The 16,287-nt window shown below is 25.6% G+C and overlaps 2 protein-coding genes across 5 annotated transcripts in view; one reads left to right on the forward strand and one right to left on the reverse strand.

The window, feature by feature from the left end:
* LOC102681452 (GRIP and coiled-coil domain-containing protein 1) overlaps positions 1-2,186 on the forward strand; it is a 3,043-nt gene extending 857 nt beyond the window's left edge. The window contains exons 5-9 of the mRNA XM_031509824.1: positions 31-265; positions 337-646; positions 722-1,023; positions 1,124-1,581; positions 1,657-2,186. Of these exons, the coding sequence (XP_031365684.1) occupies positions 31-265; positions 337-646; positions 722-1,023; positions 1,124-1,581; positions 1,657-1,822 (1,471 nt within the window). The 3' untranslated portion in view covers positions 1,823-2,186. The remainder of the gene's footprint in view (positions 1-30; positions 266-336; positions 647-721; positions 1,024-1,123; positions 1,582-1,656) is intronic.
* An 8,064-nt stretch (positions 2,187-10,250) lies between these two features.
* The window catches only part of LOC102670572 (putative transcription factor capicua), an 11,680-nt gene continuing 5,643 nt past the window's right edge, over positions 10,251-16,287 (reverse strand). Inside the window, exons 11-21 of one of the 4 annotated variants that reach the window (XM_006614387.2) lie at positions 15,491-15,774; positions 14,912-15,322; positions 14,529-14,838; positions 14,124-14,437; positions 13,325-13,514; positions 12,882-13,085; positions 12,534-12,800; positions 12,216-12,411; positions 11,913-12,130; positions 11,276-11,755; positions 10,251-11,198 (exon numbers count right to left, since the gene is read on the reverse strand). In XM_006614387.2, the coding sequence (XP_006614450.1) occupies positions 11,128-11,198; positions 11,276-11,755; positions 11,913-12,130; positions 12,216-12,411; positions 12,534-12,800; positions 12,882-13,085; positions 13,325-13,514; positions 14,124-14,437; positions 14,529-14,838; positions 14,912-15,322; positions 15,491-15,774 (2,945 nt within the window). In that variant the 3' untranslated portion in view covers positions 10,251-11,127. Of the gene's footprint in view, positions 11,199-11,275; positions 11,756-11,912; positions 12,131-12,215; positions 12,412-12,533; positions 12,801-12,881; positions 13,086-13,324; positions 13,515-14,123; positions 14,438-14,528; positions 14,839-14,911; positions 15,323-15,490; positions 15,778-16,287 lie in introns of all 4 variants that reach the window. The other 3 variants (XM_006614388.2, XM_006614389.2, XM_006614386.2) reach the window with 3 other exon arrangements.

Consider the following 16,287-nt stretch of genomic DNA (forward strand, 5'->3'; position numbering starts at 1 on the left):
AACTTTAAAAAAAAAACTTTTATTTTTTAGAGAACTTCAAAAATTATTAAATGATGAACGACGAAATAAAGAACAACTTGAAATACAAGTAAAAAATCAGTTTGCGTATAAAACACAATGTAAAATACTTGAAACTGAACTAGAAATAACTAGAAATAAACTTAAACAAGCACAAGAAGCAGCTATAGAAACACCTCCAATTCTTTTATCATTACAATCTAAAATGGTTCTTATGAAGAAACAACATTTGAATGCAATACATGAAGTAATTTTAAAAGATGCTTATATTGATGAGTTATGTCTATCACTCATAAAAATGATTAATTTATTCTACAGGAGCAAAAAAGGACAGCTGCTGCAGAACAACAAGCTAGAGCATTAGCAATGACTCATGAAGCAAGAGTAGCTGGTTTAGAAGCAAGATTAGCTGAACTTTCAGAAATTGTTGGAGGATATGATAGACTTAGGCAGCAAGATCAACAAGCTATACAAAAATTGAAAGATCAATTAGTTAGTCTACAAAATTCTGAACATGATTATATTACTTTAAATAATGAACCTGAAGAAATTATTTCTAGAATAAAAAATCTTTATAATAAATTATTAGATTTAGATAATAAAAAAACCGAATCACCATATGTTAAATGTTAGTTATTTAAATATTTTTTTATATAAATTGGAAATGAAATAATATGTTAATAATTTCTCACAATATTTTTAGCGTTATTACATAGTTTAAATTTATGTGACAAACAACAAGTTATTGATTATAAAGAAAAGTATGAAACTTTATTACAAGAATTAGAAGATTATAAACAACAAATGAAATATGCCAGTGTTGCAAATATATCATATAACATGCAAAGTCAAAATATTACATCATCTCATGATAAAAATAACAAAACCCAACTACATTTTTTAAAAACATATAATAACAATTTAGAAGAAAGAATACGTGTTTTAAATAATGAAATTATAAATAAAGAAAGGGAATTGCAATTGAAATTAGAGCATCAAGAAAAGGTAATTTTTCTTTTCTTTGATGATGAATTTGTAATTTTTAATAAATTCTATATATATAAATTTAAGATAATTTATATAAATAGTAATACTATTTTTTCAGTCATTTCAAGAAGAGCATGCAAAATTGAAACATTTATTATTACAAAAAGATAATGAATTTCGTAATAAAATATCTACATTGGAACAACAATTATTACGTCAACGAGAACGATCAATGGCTCTCATCGAAGAAAAGGATAAAGAAATTTTAACTTTAAAAACATCATTTCACGCATTATTACCTAAAAAAGAAAGTAGTATAGAAAATAAATCAAATACTTTAAAACATGAAAATGGAACAGAACCAATAACCGATTTAGTAACAGGATTATTAACAAGCGATAGTCCTCCAATATTGCATTATAGTCAAGAATTAGCAAGGAAAGAAGTTCAAGTATCAACGTCTAGAAAAAAAGTTTTAGAATTAGAAGCTACATTACGAGAAAAACAAAGAGAAATCGTACATATAAAAGAGAAACAGAAAGAAGATATAAAAACTTTACAAGCTCAAATTGCTAGGTAAATTTTAAATTAAAAATTATTAAAAAACTTAAAAAAAAATATTGATACATACATACAATTAACAATTTTTAGGCTTGAAGCTTGCAAATCTAGAGAAGGGGCAAATCTTGAATATTTGAAAAATGTTTTTATTAATTATTTAACTACAAGTGATGTTTCAAGTAAACGTCATATGCTAAATGCTATTTCCACAGTTTTGCGTTTTACTTCAGAAGAATTAAATAAGGTAAAATATTAAATAATTATGAAATGAATAAATTATATGATATATAATAATATATTACATACAAATTATTAATTAATTTGATATACCGTAAAATTTATTTACTTCAATGTATTTTTAGCATTATTGCAAAATATTTAATATTTGAGAAATATACATTAATAATGTTCATAAATTAAGAAATCTATTATTAATTTGATATTAATAAAAATATTATTTTGTAACATTTATATTACAAATTAGTTTTAAAATTAAAATAAAATAAAAACATAATATCTTGACATTCCTTGCATTATTTGTATAATTTTGAGATTTAAAATATGTATATATAAAATAAAAAAAATTATAGAAATATAGCTATAAAATTTATAATTTAAAAGTGTTTATATTTTTTATTCAAATATGTAAATAATTTTTTACTTTAAATAAATATATACTATTATTTCTAAACATTGTTATAATTTCTTTAATCATATTTAGCAATAAATACATTAATGCAAATAGAAAGATTTAAAATAATATTACATATATATATTGAAATTTTAATTGTGCAATTTAATGTATATTTACTAATTATAAATATAGGAAGAAATAAAAGATGAAATTTACGTTCAATTTTTATATTACTTATAATCTTACAATTATGTTATGTGGCAAATGTGGACAACTCAGAAAGAAAAATGAAGCTCTTTGTTGAAATATGTTGTACAAAGTATGATGTACATTTTAATACATTGATTAATTAACATTGCCATTATATGCTCAATCTTACGTTATCGAAGGAATAATTTTAAATGCACGTCGACATTTACGATGTCTTATTGTTATTTTTAAATGTGTAATTATCTTCTGAAATTAATAACAAAAAGTTTAGTACGCATCACGTATATGTTCCGTTGTATTTATTTATACTTCAGTTTATGTGCTACGTGCATTATATACAAAAAGAATGACTAAATTGTGACGTCACGTTTGGCATATATTTAGCGTTTAATCTGTTGATGAAAAAAGAATTAAACAACTTATCGATAATGTCTTTGATAAGTTTCAATGTACTTAATTGTACGCGTTTTTATCGAAAATCTGTACATCTCGAAGCTGCTAAATATTTTCCTCACAAATTCTCTAACAATGTATAATTCAATTTGTATTTCGTTTCTTCTCACCGGTAATAACATGTCTTCGAAGCAAATCATTATCTATATACAGATTAAAAATCCACGCTTCGTTTTTTTTATTAATAAACATCGTCGAACTTTCAATCTCCAGTTGTTAATAAAATACAGGCAAACGATTATCAAACGATCGGCATATTCATTGTTCGGTTTGCACTTTTACAATAATTCTCGCTAAACACTGTTTTTTCGACATTCTGCGACATTGCGATCACATTAATTTTTTTCAAGTCACGAGTTATCTATTCTATTGAAAATAGGCAATCCTTACACAGGCTTCGAGTTTAAAAACTTTTCACATACACAGTTGTTTTCTCTTTTTTTTTTCATCCCGTGACATTTTAATTAGAACATTTTATTAAGTATCTTCAAGGCATGATGATGTACACCTGTTCGATGGTAATTTCAGGCTCAGAATGTCGGCGATTGTCAACACAGATTACAACATTTTATTTGATAACACTTGTTTAATATTTTTATAATTAGACATCGGTATATAATATATATGATTCTTTAATATATATATTTTGTGAAGAATATTTCTTGCAAATAATTATTTCGCATTTATCTGCTTTCTGAAAATTTGTAATTGGTAATCTGCTAATTCTTTTCTTTCTTTCTTATTTGTTTTTTCTTTTTCTTTATATATATAATGATGTTAATAATACTAATGTACAGAGGCCCTTAAATAACATTTCCCCGAGAAGAGTGCATATCTCTGTATATAATGTTGGAATAATATTTGTTTCATTTGTGCACTTCATCGAAAAATATCTGCGCTTTCGCATTCTAATACTTAAATTTATTTTAAAAGAAAAAAGAAAAGCCAATTCTTATATTCATGTTTAAAGAAGTCTTTCATCGACTATGACGGACTATTTCCTGTATTATCTGTAAGTATTTTTTCTTTTTTTATTCATTAATTTTTTTTCTTTTATTATAATCTTAATACAAATACTAATATAGTATTTTATACAACAATAATATCATACCTATTATAATATTTATAATAATGATATAAATATTATAGTATTGGTATACATTATACAACTTGTATTAAAATTATAATAAATTTGAATCTGAATCTGACAAAAGAATCGTTTTAAGATGCTGTTCTGTTAGAAAGTTAAATATTTCCTATCGATGGTATCATTGATTTAACGCATTTAATCTTATTATAATCTTATTCCTTAACATCTTTATGCGAAGTTCCTAAAAGCAAGAGAATAAAATCTATCAATCGATCTTATCTAATCGGCATCATTAGATTGTGTACAAAGAAATAAATTTCATCGTTTTAACATGATTTATAATTTTCGAATAATAATAATCATGTCACGCTGTACGTCGATGTTGCTCCTTTTTTTACTTGTTATCTTTTTCTTCTATTTGTTATTTTTTTTAAGACAAATACAACAAATAGGCATGAAATTATATATATATATTTTTTTTTTTTTTTTTTAATAAAAATATTAAGTCATCCTACAAATAATACAATTTTTTAGAGTTATTATTTTTATTAGAGTTTTTAGAGAAATTATACCAGTAAAAGTAATCGCAATATAACTTTTATAATAAAGTAAAAAAAGAAAAAATTTAATGGAAAAATGGAAAATTATTGTATTATAGAAATAAAAAAAAATACATTATTTAATAATGGACATAAGATAATTTATTTTCATCTAATAAATTTATTGAAAAAAGCGAATTTTTTATAAGATGACTTAATATATTCGTTTGCAGTTTTATTTGAGTTTTCTTCCATTTTTTTTTTTTTTATATTAACTGTACGGAAGCAATACAAAACATCTAACGGAGAGAATGTATTTGTATAACAATATTAGTGTATTACATTATTTATAATTCATTAGTATTAATTCGTTTTGTTTTCGTACAGTAATAAAGGACATCGCAAGCGATTCAAATTTTTAATGTTAATTCATAATTCGCTGGATAAAATGAGATTCTTTTGTTGCTCTAAATGCAAGCAACATTCCGAAATATGATATTCAATGAAATGAATTTGTGAAATTTGTTCAGGAAAAAGCATCAATGAATAAATAACTGATATTTCTTGTGCATATTAAAGCAATGTGACATTGTATAATTTGCTACGAACAAGTAATTACAATAAATATTTCTATTTTTAGAGATATTTTTATATTTTTTAACATAATAAATAAAATCGTGTTCAAAATCATAGATTTCTTTTTCATTTACATTCTCTTCGTATCAGATATTTATAGTAATTTATTTTATAAAAATAAGTAAAAAGTTATAATGAAAAATAAGAAAAAAAACAGAAGAAAAAGGAAGTATGTAGAAGTTTGAAAGAATTTGAAGGCAGCTAGAGTTCTCGCAAATATCAATTTTTTTTTTTACACATATATAATTATCACATATTATATGTAAAATTTTAAATATTTTATGATCATTATCTTTACAATTACAATGAAAGTTTCCGATACGATGAAAATAAATTATCATAAAAATTATGTAGAAGACATTATGTAGAAGATTATTGTAATTAAAACATATAAAAAAGAAAAATTTTTTTAAAAATTGAATATTAAATGTTGTTATAAACATGACAGAACTTTTTTTAATTTTTTGAAAAATTATATTGTTTATCTATAATGATTTTTTGAATTTTTTGTCAAATTAATTTTTTATTGTTAATTAATAATATACTTATTTATAAAATACCTTTTTAAAGGATATTATCATACATGCGTAATACGCGTGTATATCTCTTCAAAAAGGTATTTTCTGTTCTTTTAAAACTTGCCGCAATGTAAATACATGTCCGTCGCAAATATCACAATGCTTATCGAACAAACTTCTAACTTCGAGATTTTTTTTTGTTATACTAATGTCCCATATCGTTCGGATCGTTCTTTAGAAAATGTAATGTATTTGTAAGTCAAAATGGCCATAATGGCAAATTTGGTCCAACAACTGGTTCTCGTATAGGAGCATTGGAATTAAAATCTGTCTATCGCGAAAAATCGTCTGCATATTTTGTTCGTGTATTTACTATTTATAAAATCTCAATATATACGTATGATTAAATGAAAGAAAAAAAAATTATTAAATATAAACATAAATTCTTCTAACAATGATAATTATAATATATTTGGACTTCAATCTTTTCATAATAACTTTTACCAAAATTTATTTTCAGAAAAGTTTTATAAAAAATTGTTTAAAAATTGTTTTGTTCATTAATTAATTCATCAACATAAAATATTAATATTATGCTTTATTTAAATTTATGTTTTAAAATAATTTTACATAACAAACATAATTTTTATTTTTTTCTATCCACTCGCGAATGAACGAAATAAATAATTAATAGTAATGTTTGTTTATGTAAAATTATTAAATAAAATTTAATATAATTGACATTTGAAATATTATGTGCAATATATAAATATATGCAATATTTCATTGTAATTAATACAACTTGAGATTTTTCATTTACAATTCTCAAAAACATTCTATTCTTTTTTTTTTAATAATATATTTTTTACTAATTAAAAGGAAAAATATTTAAAGTCAATAATTGTTTTATACTTTAAGTAATAATTCAACGTTTAAAACTTATTATAGAAGTATTACTATTACTTTAAATATATTGATAAAGTAGCAAGAATATCCATATATAAAGCAATAAAAGATATAAATCAGGAGTTATATTCATCTATTATTAATAAAAGATATCTATTTATCATTATTTTTTACACATTCAAAAAATAATGAAATGTTATTACAAAAAAAAATATGTACTATAATATGTACATGCATCCAGTAATTACATGTATATTAAATATATTACAAACTTTTATATTTGCAGTATTAAATTTTTAAAAATGCAATATTAATATCTCGAATATCATTTATATAATTAAATTATATGCAGTATAATTGTAAGATCATATGCACGTAATATGAAAATGATAACATTATTATTAAATTGTTATTTATAAAGACTTAGAATACTTTCAAGAATACAATTCACCTTATCTTATTAACCAAAAGTGAAAAATAATTTTTAAAGACATTTCAAATCGAAAGTTTTGAACGAGAAGAAAGAGAAATATTTTTTAAATTTGATGAATTGTCTGCGGACGACATTGCATAGATTGGTCAGATTTTAATCCCTCAGCCTATTATTTCTATAATATGTGTTTTATATATGTATATGCATATCATGTGTATATATATATATATATGTATGCATTTATAAGTTGTCAAATATTTCACAGTGTAACATTTTGTTTCTGTTTTTTCTTCATACAATTATACTTTATTACCTACGCATGTACATGCATGTACTTTTTTTGGTACAATGCATCATCAATGCTGTATATAACAAAGATTTATGGTATGATTTCTACGCAGAGTTATTTTTCATCACTTCTATGCACGACTTATTATTTTTTCTATATTCGGTATTATTTCTTATAACATTATTTCTGTGTGACTGATATTATAATCGTATAACAGTTTTAAAAATATTTCAGAATTAAACAAGGAATAATAGAATGACTACAATAGATGAATAGCAACTTAGAACGTAATAAAATACATTACTGCAAGTAATATAAGAATAATAAAAAAAGAGAGAGAGAGAGAAAATTAAGAAATGGATGCACAGGGTTCGTTCAAGTGCGTTCATTTTATACAATTGGAGAAAGGATTCAAAAGAAGGAGTTAGGAAAAGAATTATAATATGGTGAAGAAAATGCCAGTAGAATAGCCGCCACTTTACTTTACTTCTGTTTTCCTAGATCACAGTCACATATATGGCTGCTAAATCACGGAACATATTTCATCACCAATTCTTTTTTTTATTTTTGAATAATAATAATAATAAAAAAAAAGAAAAAAGAAAAGAGGAAGAAAATATAAAATAACTTCAAAATCTTATCAATACTGGAAAATAGTTCACTAGTTTACACAAGTACAAAATATAACATTCTTTGAAAGGGCAAGTGAGACACTCGATCCCTGTTAGGATCCATTCCTGTACATAAAAAAATATTCACGAAGTAATTTAATAATCGAGGAATAAATTAGGATTATATTATATAAAATGTTATTTCTTTTTTCATAACGTGAGAAAGTTTTATTAAAAATCACTGTTATTATTCTATATCGCTTTTTTCATATAAATTGTAAATTAAATTATTCGATTAATATAAAATTATTGCGAAAACCAGATGTTTTAAAATGAAAATACGCATAATATGTTTAAAATATTCTTCATGATAAAATAATGTATTTACAAAACTATTATTAAATGATATCGAATTTAAGATAACTTGTGCTTTTAAACAATATTATAAAATTTTTCTTTGAATGAATTATATTTTTTTTTTTTAACTACTATAAATTACAAATATATTCGCCAGTTTTTTTCCCTTTTTTAAAGAAAAAACGAAAAAAAACTACTATTTACGATAAAATTAATGCAATGCGATATTTTATGGAAATGAAGATGCAGAAAAATTATATGAATGAGAATAATATTGTTTAAAAAGACTGATATGAACACAGTATAAATGATTTCTAATAAACTTATCCGAAGAATATATTAACATTAAATTATATTTTTTTACATAATAAATATATTCTTAAAAAAAAAAAAATTGTATTAAAAGGAAAAAAGAAATCCTTCTTCGGAGTATAATTCACAGGAGTGATCAGTGCAGATTTCAAGTGTCTCATTTTTTCAGTAATCGCTTGCCACCGGTGCATTAACGCTCCGTAAAAAATAATAAATCAAAAAATCGTAAGAGAATAATATTATGTACTATATACAAATAATATCCTAACACTTTAGGAAAGGATTAACTTTGGAGAAGGGTAAGGGGACCATTCCATGCGCAAGAAGAGTTCACGAAGGCCCACAATCTGTAAATTTTATCTTTTCTTTTCTCGTATTTTTTCTAATCCTGCCCGCGCTCTCATTTATAATTATTATTCTACAAATTACAATGCTCTACTCTACCGTTTCGGATGTATCCTAAATTTTATATAATATATATTCGGTATATTATATTTGTTTTCTATTTACAAAATATGTAGAATAGACATTGTTCCTATCCTAACTATAATATGCGTGCCGTGGCGCGAGACTTTTTTAAACCTTTCAAAGTGCGCTTTTTTTTATAAACATATTACTAATTACATAATCTATTTTACAGCCAAATTCAACAATCTCCGCTAAAATTCAACGCGTTTCTATTAGAGATATGAAATTTTTTATAACATAAAAGCAATCATTTGATTGATAAAATGCACTAAAATAAACGAAATACGTTATATACATATAATGTATGTATAATTTGCGTAATGAACAACACGAGTTCCATTAAAAGCATAGTAACAAAATTCTCAAATCGCAACAACATATTCAATAAATCTTCTCGGCACTTCTTTTCTTATCTCGGCGCTCGATGGTAATATTAAATCTTATATATTTGCAAATTTTTCATTAGATCACACATGCATTTGATTATGACATGCTAAAGGTAAAAACAAATAATTTGTCATGGCCAAAAAAAAAAAAGAAAAAAATACGGCCTCTATAAAACCGCTTATATCTAAATTGGCCAAAAAAAAAGGAAAAAAAAAAAAAAAAAAAAAAAAAAAAAAAAAAAAAAAAAAAACGGCCCCTATAAAACCGCTTATATCTAAATTGGCCAAAAAAAAGGAAAAAAAAAAAAAAAAAAGAAAAAAAAGAAATAAAGAAAAAAACAACTTCAGCATCAGCAGATCAATTTTAAAATGCTTATAAAACACAAATTCAACGCGTTGAATTTGAGCAGAGGTCTAAAAACAGTAGATAAGTACTTTCGAGAATATTGGAAACATATTACATATTATCTATATCAAGTGGTGTCTAACAATTAATTCTTTACTATTAAGGGATTTATTACGCATGCATTCCCTTGTTTGTCGCCGCACAATGGCACGATTTTTGTCTCCACTGTTATAATCTATGAATCACCAAAGTATGCTTTCGTCTTAAAATTGTCAGACACAGCATCATAGATACTTTAAACTCTCCAGATATCTCCCATTCCAATTCATGCCATAATATTTACAAGTAAAATAAACATATTTGTTGACTGCATTACATAAATTTTGTGCAATGTTTATCGCAGTTCTTCCTTTTATATTTTTCTTTTTTATCTATATCATATATAAAGAATAACTAAAGTATATAAACTCTGATTTCATTTTATAATGTTTCATTAATTCTAATACTCTCTGATTACGACTTTCTCTTCCTCTTTCTCTCAAAAACACCCATACACATTCTGCATTCACGCGAAATTTCATTTTCTATATCACACATATTCATTTTTTTCTTTCTACTGGATCTCATAGTATTTTTAACAATGTTTAACAATGGCTTAGGCCTTTCATAATCCTTGCAAGGTATATCGATGTACAAATATCAGTCGTGCATATTTGGAATTATACAACTATGAGTTGTAACTTTATAACGTAGTAAAATAATTTTTTCATTTCTATATTACCATTTCATAAATCATCTTTGGATTTAGAATGCAGACGAGTATTGTCTTTCCTTCTGAGAGAAGAAAGCTCTTTTTTTCGAATTAAATATTTCGCGCGCGAAACAGTTACTTTATGTCATTATATTATTTTTTTCTCATTTTGTTATTAAACAAGATAATATGATTAAATTTTTAAGTTGAGCTTTTAATTTACTAATGAGCGTTATCGTTACTAAAATACAGTAAATTCTTTATCACGCAAATTTTCACAATTTTATATGTCATTATCCCAATAGAACACAGATACTCGAACACACATCGAAGTCAACATTAGTAATCTTGAGAAATACTCGATACGATATTTCTTTTATATACAATATAAAGATATTACTGATATATGTACATCGACTCACCTTGATATGCCTGTCTAAGTTACCTGCACCAGGTTATATCAAAGTTTGAATTGCACTAAAGCCTTGCAGCACTTTACAACTCGCTAAAACTTGTACATCAACAATTTTTCCAATAAAAACTTTCCTTTTTTTCAATGAATAATGATGTACTCATGTTGTGGAGTAAGGGGATGCATAGTATCACAGTTGGCACGTGGGCGCTAGCTACCACTACTGCTTACAGGCAGTGAATGTGGAGCTCCCATCGATGTAGGAGGAGCAGTCAATGGTCCTATAAAAATATTCTTTATATATTACTTGCCTTATAATTAATATTTAAAAAAATATCAAACTATCTCAAATAATTACCAGTTATATTAGGTGAAGATTCAGAAACAGGTAGTGGACTAACTAGACTGTTAGCACTCATAGGTGTAGAGTTAGCTTTTAATTTTTGTCTGACCTCCCTAATCTTTAATTGCAAACTTGTCTTATTAGGAAATATATCTGAATGTTTTGCTTGAAAAGTTGTAGTAGCTTGTGTTGAAGGAAAGTAACCATGTTCTTGAAATAATTGCATTACAAGATGTCGACGTTGTTCTAGTACTTTCCTGTGACCTCGTTCATTTTCACTTCTGCCAATTCCTACAGAGTTTCCTGCACCTCCACCAGGTGTTTTTGGTGTTCTGGGTGAACTAGCATCAACATCTCCTACTAGATCGGTATTAGTTCTATATGCATCAACGTTAAAATCTGGACCAAAGAATGTATTTCCTGTCAACTTGACACTAGAAGTTGATTTTGGAGTAGCAGATATTGATGTATCTGATTCGATGTCATCCTCATTCACTATTAGAAAAAAATTTTTATTGTAATATTTAAATTTTTAGATAAAAATTAAAAGATACGTGCCCTTTTATAAAATTATTAAATAATTTAATAATTATATAAAAATATATAAAAATATAAAAATATTAACTTATATAACTTATATAAAAATATTTACTTGTGGGCCTATGAGGTCCTTGCGCGGATTTTTTTCTGTAACTTTGCATTTGTATCGACGATTGTAAATTTGATGGATGTAAACCAGATGTTACTACTGAACTATGACCAGATGAACCCACTGTGTTGATACTGATTGCACTTGGACTTTGTATATCTTCTGGTTTAAATTCTGGCAAGGATGAAAATTTTTCTTGGAAATTTACTTGCTCCAGAACTCTAAAAAAAATTATATTTTTGATTGTAAATTTAAATTTAAATTTAACATAATGATAAAATTCAAATAATTTTTAATTTTTCATACCTGTCCATTCCATCTTCGACATTTTTTTTGAAAAAAGAACCCTTCTTGGTAGATGGTGACGGCGAAGCATGAGATTCTGAAAAATTTTGTTGTTGTATTTGTTCTGTAGCTTGAGATGTGTTTGTTTGTGGACGATTATCACAATGTTGAGAAGTCAAAGGCCCATGGTCTCCTGCATTTGATGTGGGAGGCATTGCTATAAAAAATAAAGAATGTATATATATATATATTTATGTTTTATATATTTTCATTTATATTTATTATTTAAAATAATTATTAATATATCATTAATATATGATGAAGTTGATAAAAATATACCCATTGACTGTCTCCTTTGTAACGGTGCTCGACCAAGTTGTGCTGGAGTTGGAGCAAGCATAAAAGGACCTTTACTTGGACCTATATCATTAGGTTGTGTTTCATCCATAGAATATGATTTATTTGTAGGAATTTCAGTACTACCATGATTACTAAGAGGTGTATGAGGAGTGTGTGGAGTAGATGGCTGTTTATGTTTATCATTTGTAGCAGATAAAAGAATATTCACAGTATCTTTTCTTTCTTGATCAGATTTTACATTAGTTACTGAAAAAATATAAAAACCATTTTTAATTCTTATTCAAAATATATACAATATCATTAAAAATTATAAAAAATATGACTTACCATAAAATTGAGCATGATTATTTCCTATTTGATTTTCATTTTTTTCAGGTTCTGCAAGACGAGCTATTGGATGACCAATTCCTCGATAAGTTGACGTAGTGGAAGTTGTTGGAACCGAATATGGTTTGGTCACTATTACACTTTGGGTTTCCATTTTATTGCCAGAAACTAAAGCTTGGGAAGATATATTACGATTGCCAGCATCTATAAAATATAATTTGCATTATATTTATTTTATATAAATTTTTAGAAATATATTTTTATATAATATAAATTAATAAATCATTTTAATATTAAAAATAATATTAGAAGAAGTTATAATTAATATATAAATATTATAAGTAATAATTGCAAATAATATTTTATTGCAATAAAAAATAGTAAAATCTCAAAATAATTATATAAAATTAATTATATATAAATTATATTTTACAAAAACATACCAGAAATAGGTATATGAAATCCACAATACATCCGGGAATGAGGTGGTGTTGGACCAAGATACTGTGATCCCTGCTGCGGTTTGGAAACAGCCACCAAATCGTTATCGAGCAATGTTAGAGTGAACGATGGTTGATAAGGAACAGCTGAAGTAAGGGGGCGAAGAATAGTGCCTAAAGACTGCAACGGCTGCTGTTGTTTAAACAGAGCCATCATAGGTTTCGATCCAATCTGTCAGTTAAACTTTTATAGTTTAATCTTTGAGTTTATTCGCATGTGTTTACATAGCACCTTTTAGAAAAGCTTTAAGAGTTCGCTGCTCCCTCAATTCAGGTTTTAATTGGAAAATAGAAAAAAAAAAAAAACAAAGAAAGAAAGAAAAGAAATAATATTGCAGCAAGGTAAGTGTAGGCACGTGCGAATAGCACTCGAATTATACTTAAACTTTATAGTAACTATTCATACCTTATATTCAGACAGTAGTAAAAAATAATCATTTATGAGATAATAAATAATTGATTGTTTGAGTGTAGGTAATATAATTATATTTGTTAATTCAAAAAAATATGAAAATTACTATTTATCCTTCACTCAAACGATAAATATAGAATTTTTAAGTATTCACACATGCCCGAATGAAAAGGATTATTTTACAGGATATTAGGAAAATAAAATATTTTAAAAGTTTTAAAATTATATAATTCACTGAATTCATTATATAGGTTTAATTCGTCTGGACCATTGTAGGTATGTATGTTACTATTATACATTTTTAATAATTTATATATTTGTAATACTTACAGAATGTAATACCGGAGCAGCCGTAAATTTAGGTATATTTCTTCCATTTTCATGAATACTTGCTACTAAATTACTCATACTATATTGAGTACTATACTGTTGCTCATTTTTTACTGGTTCTGGTTTAATGACTTTTGGAGATATTGGCATAGTTATAAAAGCTCCACCTGTAGGTTGAAAACCTGATACTCCAGTTGGATTGACAGGACTATGATAAGGATATGTGCTGGGTAAAACAGAAACGCTTCCTCCTTTATCCATAGAAGTATGATGATATTTCGTCGTAGTTTCAATGCCTGTTGAAGGTATTCGTGCTAGACGAATGGAGAAATTAAAATTACCATACTATACTACATTATTGAATATACATTGTTGATTTTTATGTAATTAAATATTAAAACAAACCTTTTATCGGCTTAGGCCTACAGGTTATTTCTTGTTTAACATTTATTGCTTCTCTTTTCTGACCAGTTACAGGTGAGAACCGTGATTGCATATAACATTTCTTTTCAGTGTCTTCATCTTGTACATCATTATCACTATCTGTCAATTTATCTTTGCATTTTAAATCTATTTCAGGTTGTGGATCTTCACAGATTACCATTTGATCTTCATCTGACACATTACCATCTTCGTCCTGTTTTAAATCACATTCTGTATTTTCAACTGGTAAAGGCATTTCCATTATTCGATGTGTATGTGACTGATTAATAACCTAATAAAATATATAAATATATTATTTAGCATAAAAAAAATTAAAACATTTAAATAACGTAGATTAAATTTACCTCAATCGTGGGAGCTTCATTATATACCGTAGTAACGGGAACAGTAATTTCGTCTGTAGCTCTTGGTGTTAATGGTACATCATCTGCTGGTGGTCCCATATCCGTTTCTTCTCCAGTACTATTTAATTTCCCTCGAGATTCGCTACCTTTAAAACTTGTCGTTGAAGATTTTCGTCTATCTTTACTACACCATTTCCAATCTGGATGCGCTTTAAAATGTGCTTCTTTCACTTCTGATGCAAGATCATGATATTTTTGTTTTTCTTCTGGTCCTAAGGCATACCACCATTCCCCCAATATTTTAGACACAGTACGATTATCTTGATTCGGATGTCTTTGATGCACTACTGCACGATGTCGTTTAGAAAAAATCATAAATGCATTCATCGGTCGGCGTATTCTATCTTTAGTCTGTGAAATTATATTATAAATTTTTAAAATTAATCTCATTTCATTTATATTATATTATATTATATTATATTATATTATATTTATATTAAATAAAATTTAAAATATATTGTTTTAAAATAAAAATTGTAATAATAAAATTTCTTATCACATTCTTCTTATTAAACTTACTTTAAGAGGACTCTGTGGTTCCTTGGAATGCAATGCACTAAGGGATTGACTGCGTCTCTTATTAGCATTAGCTTCGACTTCTGCAGGAGTTGTGGGTTCTGTTTCAAAAACATCATCATCTTCTTCTTCAGCTGGAGTTATAGGATCTGGTCCTGGTCCAGATCCATCTTCACCAGGTGTACTCATACTAATTGGAATTGGAGGTGCACTTAATGGTGGACTCAATGCAGATGGTGGAGGACTCACTTCTGATTGATCCAAAACTGTTGTTTGCCAAGGAAAAGCTGCTGCAATAAAATTTTTGTATTAATCACAATGACTTTTTGATTAATTCTGAAAATAGTAGCAAAAAATATATTATTATAATTTACTAAAGCAAATTATTTTCATAAAGGAAAATGTTAGTGTATAATAAAAATTATTTTATGAATAAATTGTGAAATATATATGTAAGTGAAATATATATAATTAATATTATCTTGAAATATAATATTGACAGCTTAAAAATATTATAAAATTTAAGATATAATAAAAAAAAAAATTAATATCATCTATCCTCAATTTTAAAGTAATATTAAACATTAAATATTGAATCATATTTTGATTTAAATAAAATGAGATAAAATATAATTCAAATATTAACAAAAAATGAATCAATTGCATTTATCTGTAAAACAGATAATGATATATTTTGTATAATTCATACTTATTCATAAAATAAATTACAAAAATTACAAAATTATTAAAATATTTATTATATTTATATAAATTCATTTTTTTAATAATATCATAATTAT

This window comes from Apis dorsata, unplaced genomic scaffold (genome assembly GCF_000469605.1).
Source record: "Apis dorsata unplaced genomic scaffold, Apis dorsata 1.3 scaffold_176, whole genome shotgun sequence".
Lineage (NCBI taxonomy): Eukaryota > Metazoa > Arthropoda > Insecta > Hymenoptera > Apidae > Apis > Apis dorsata.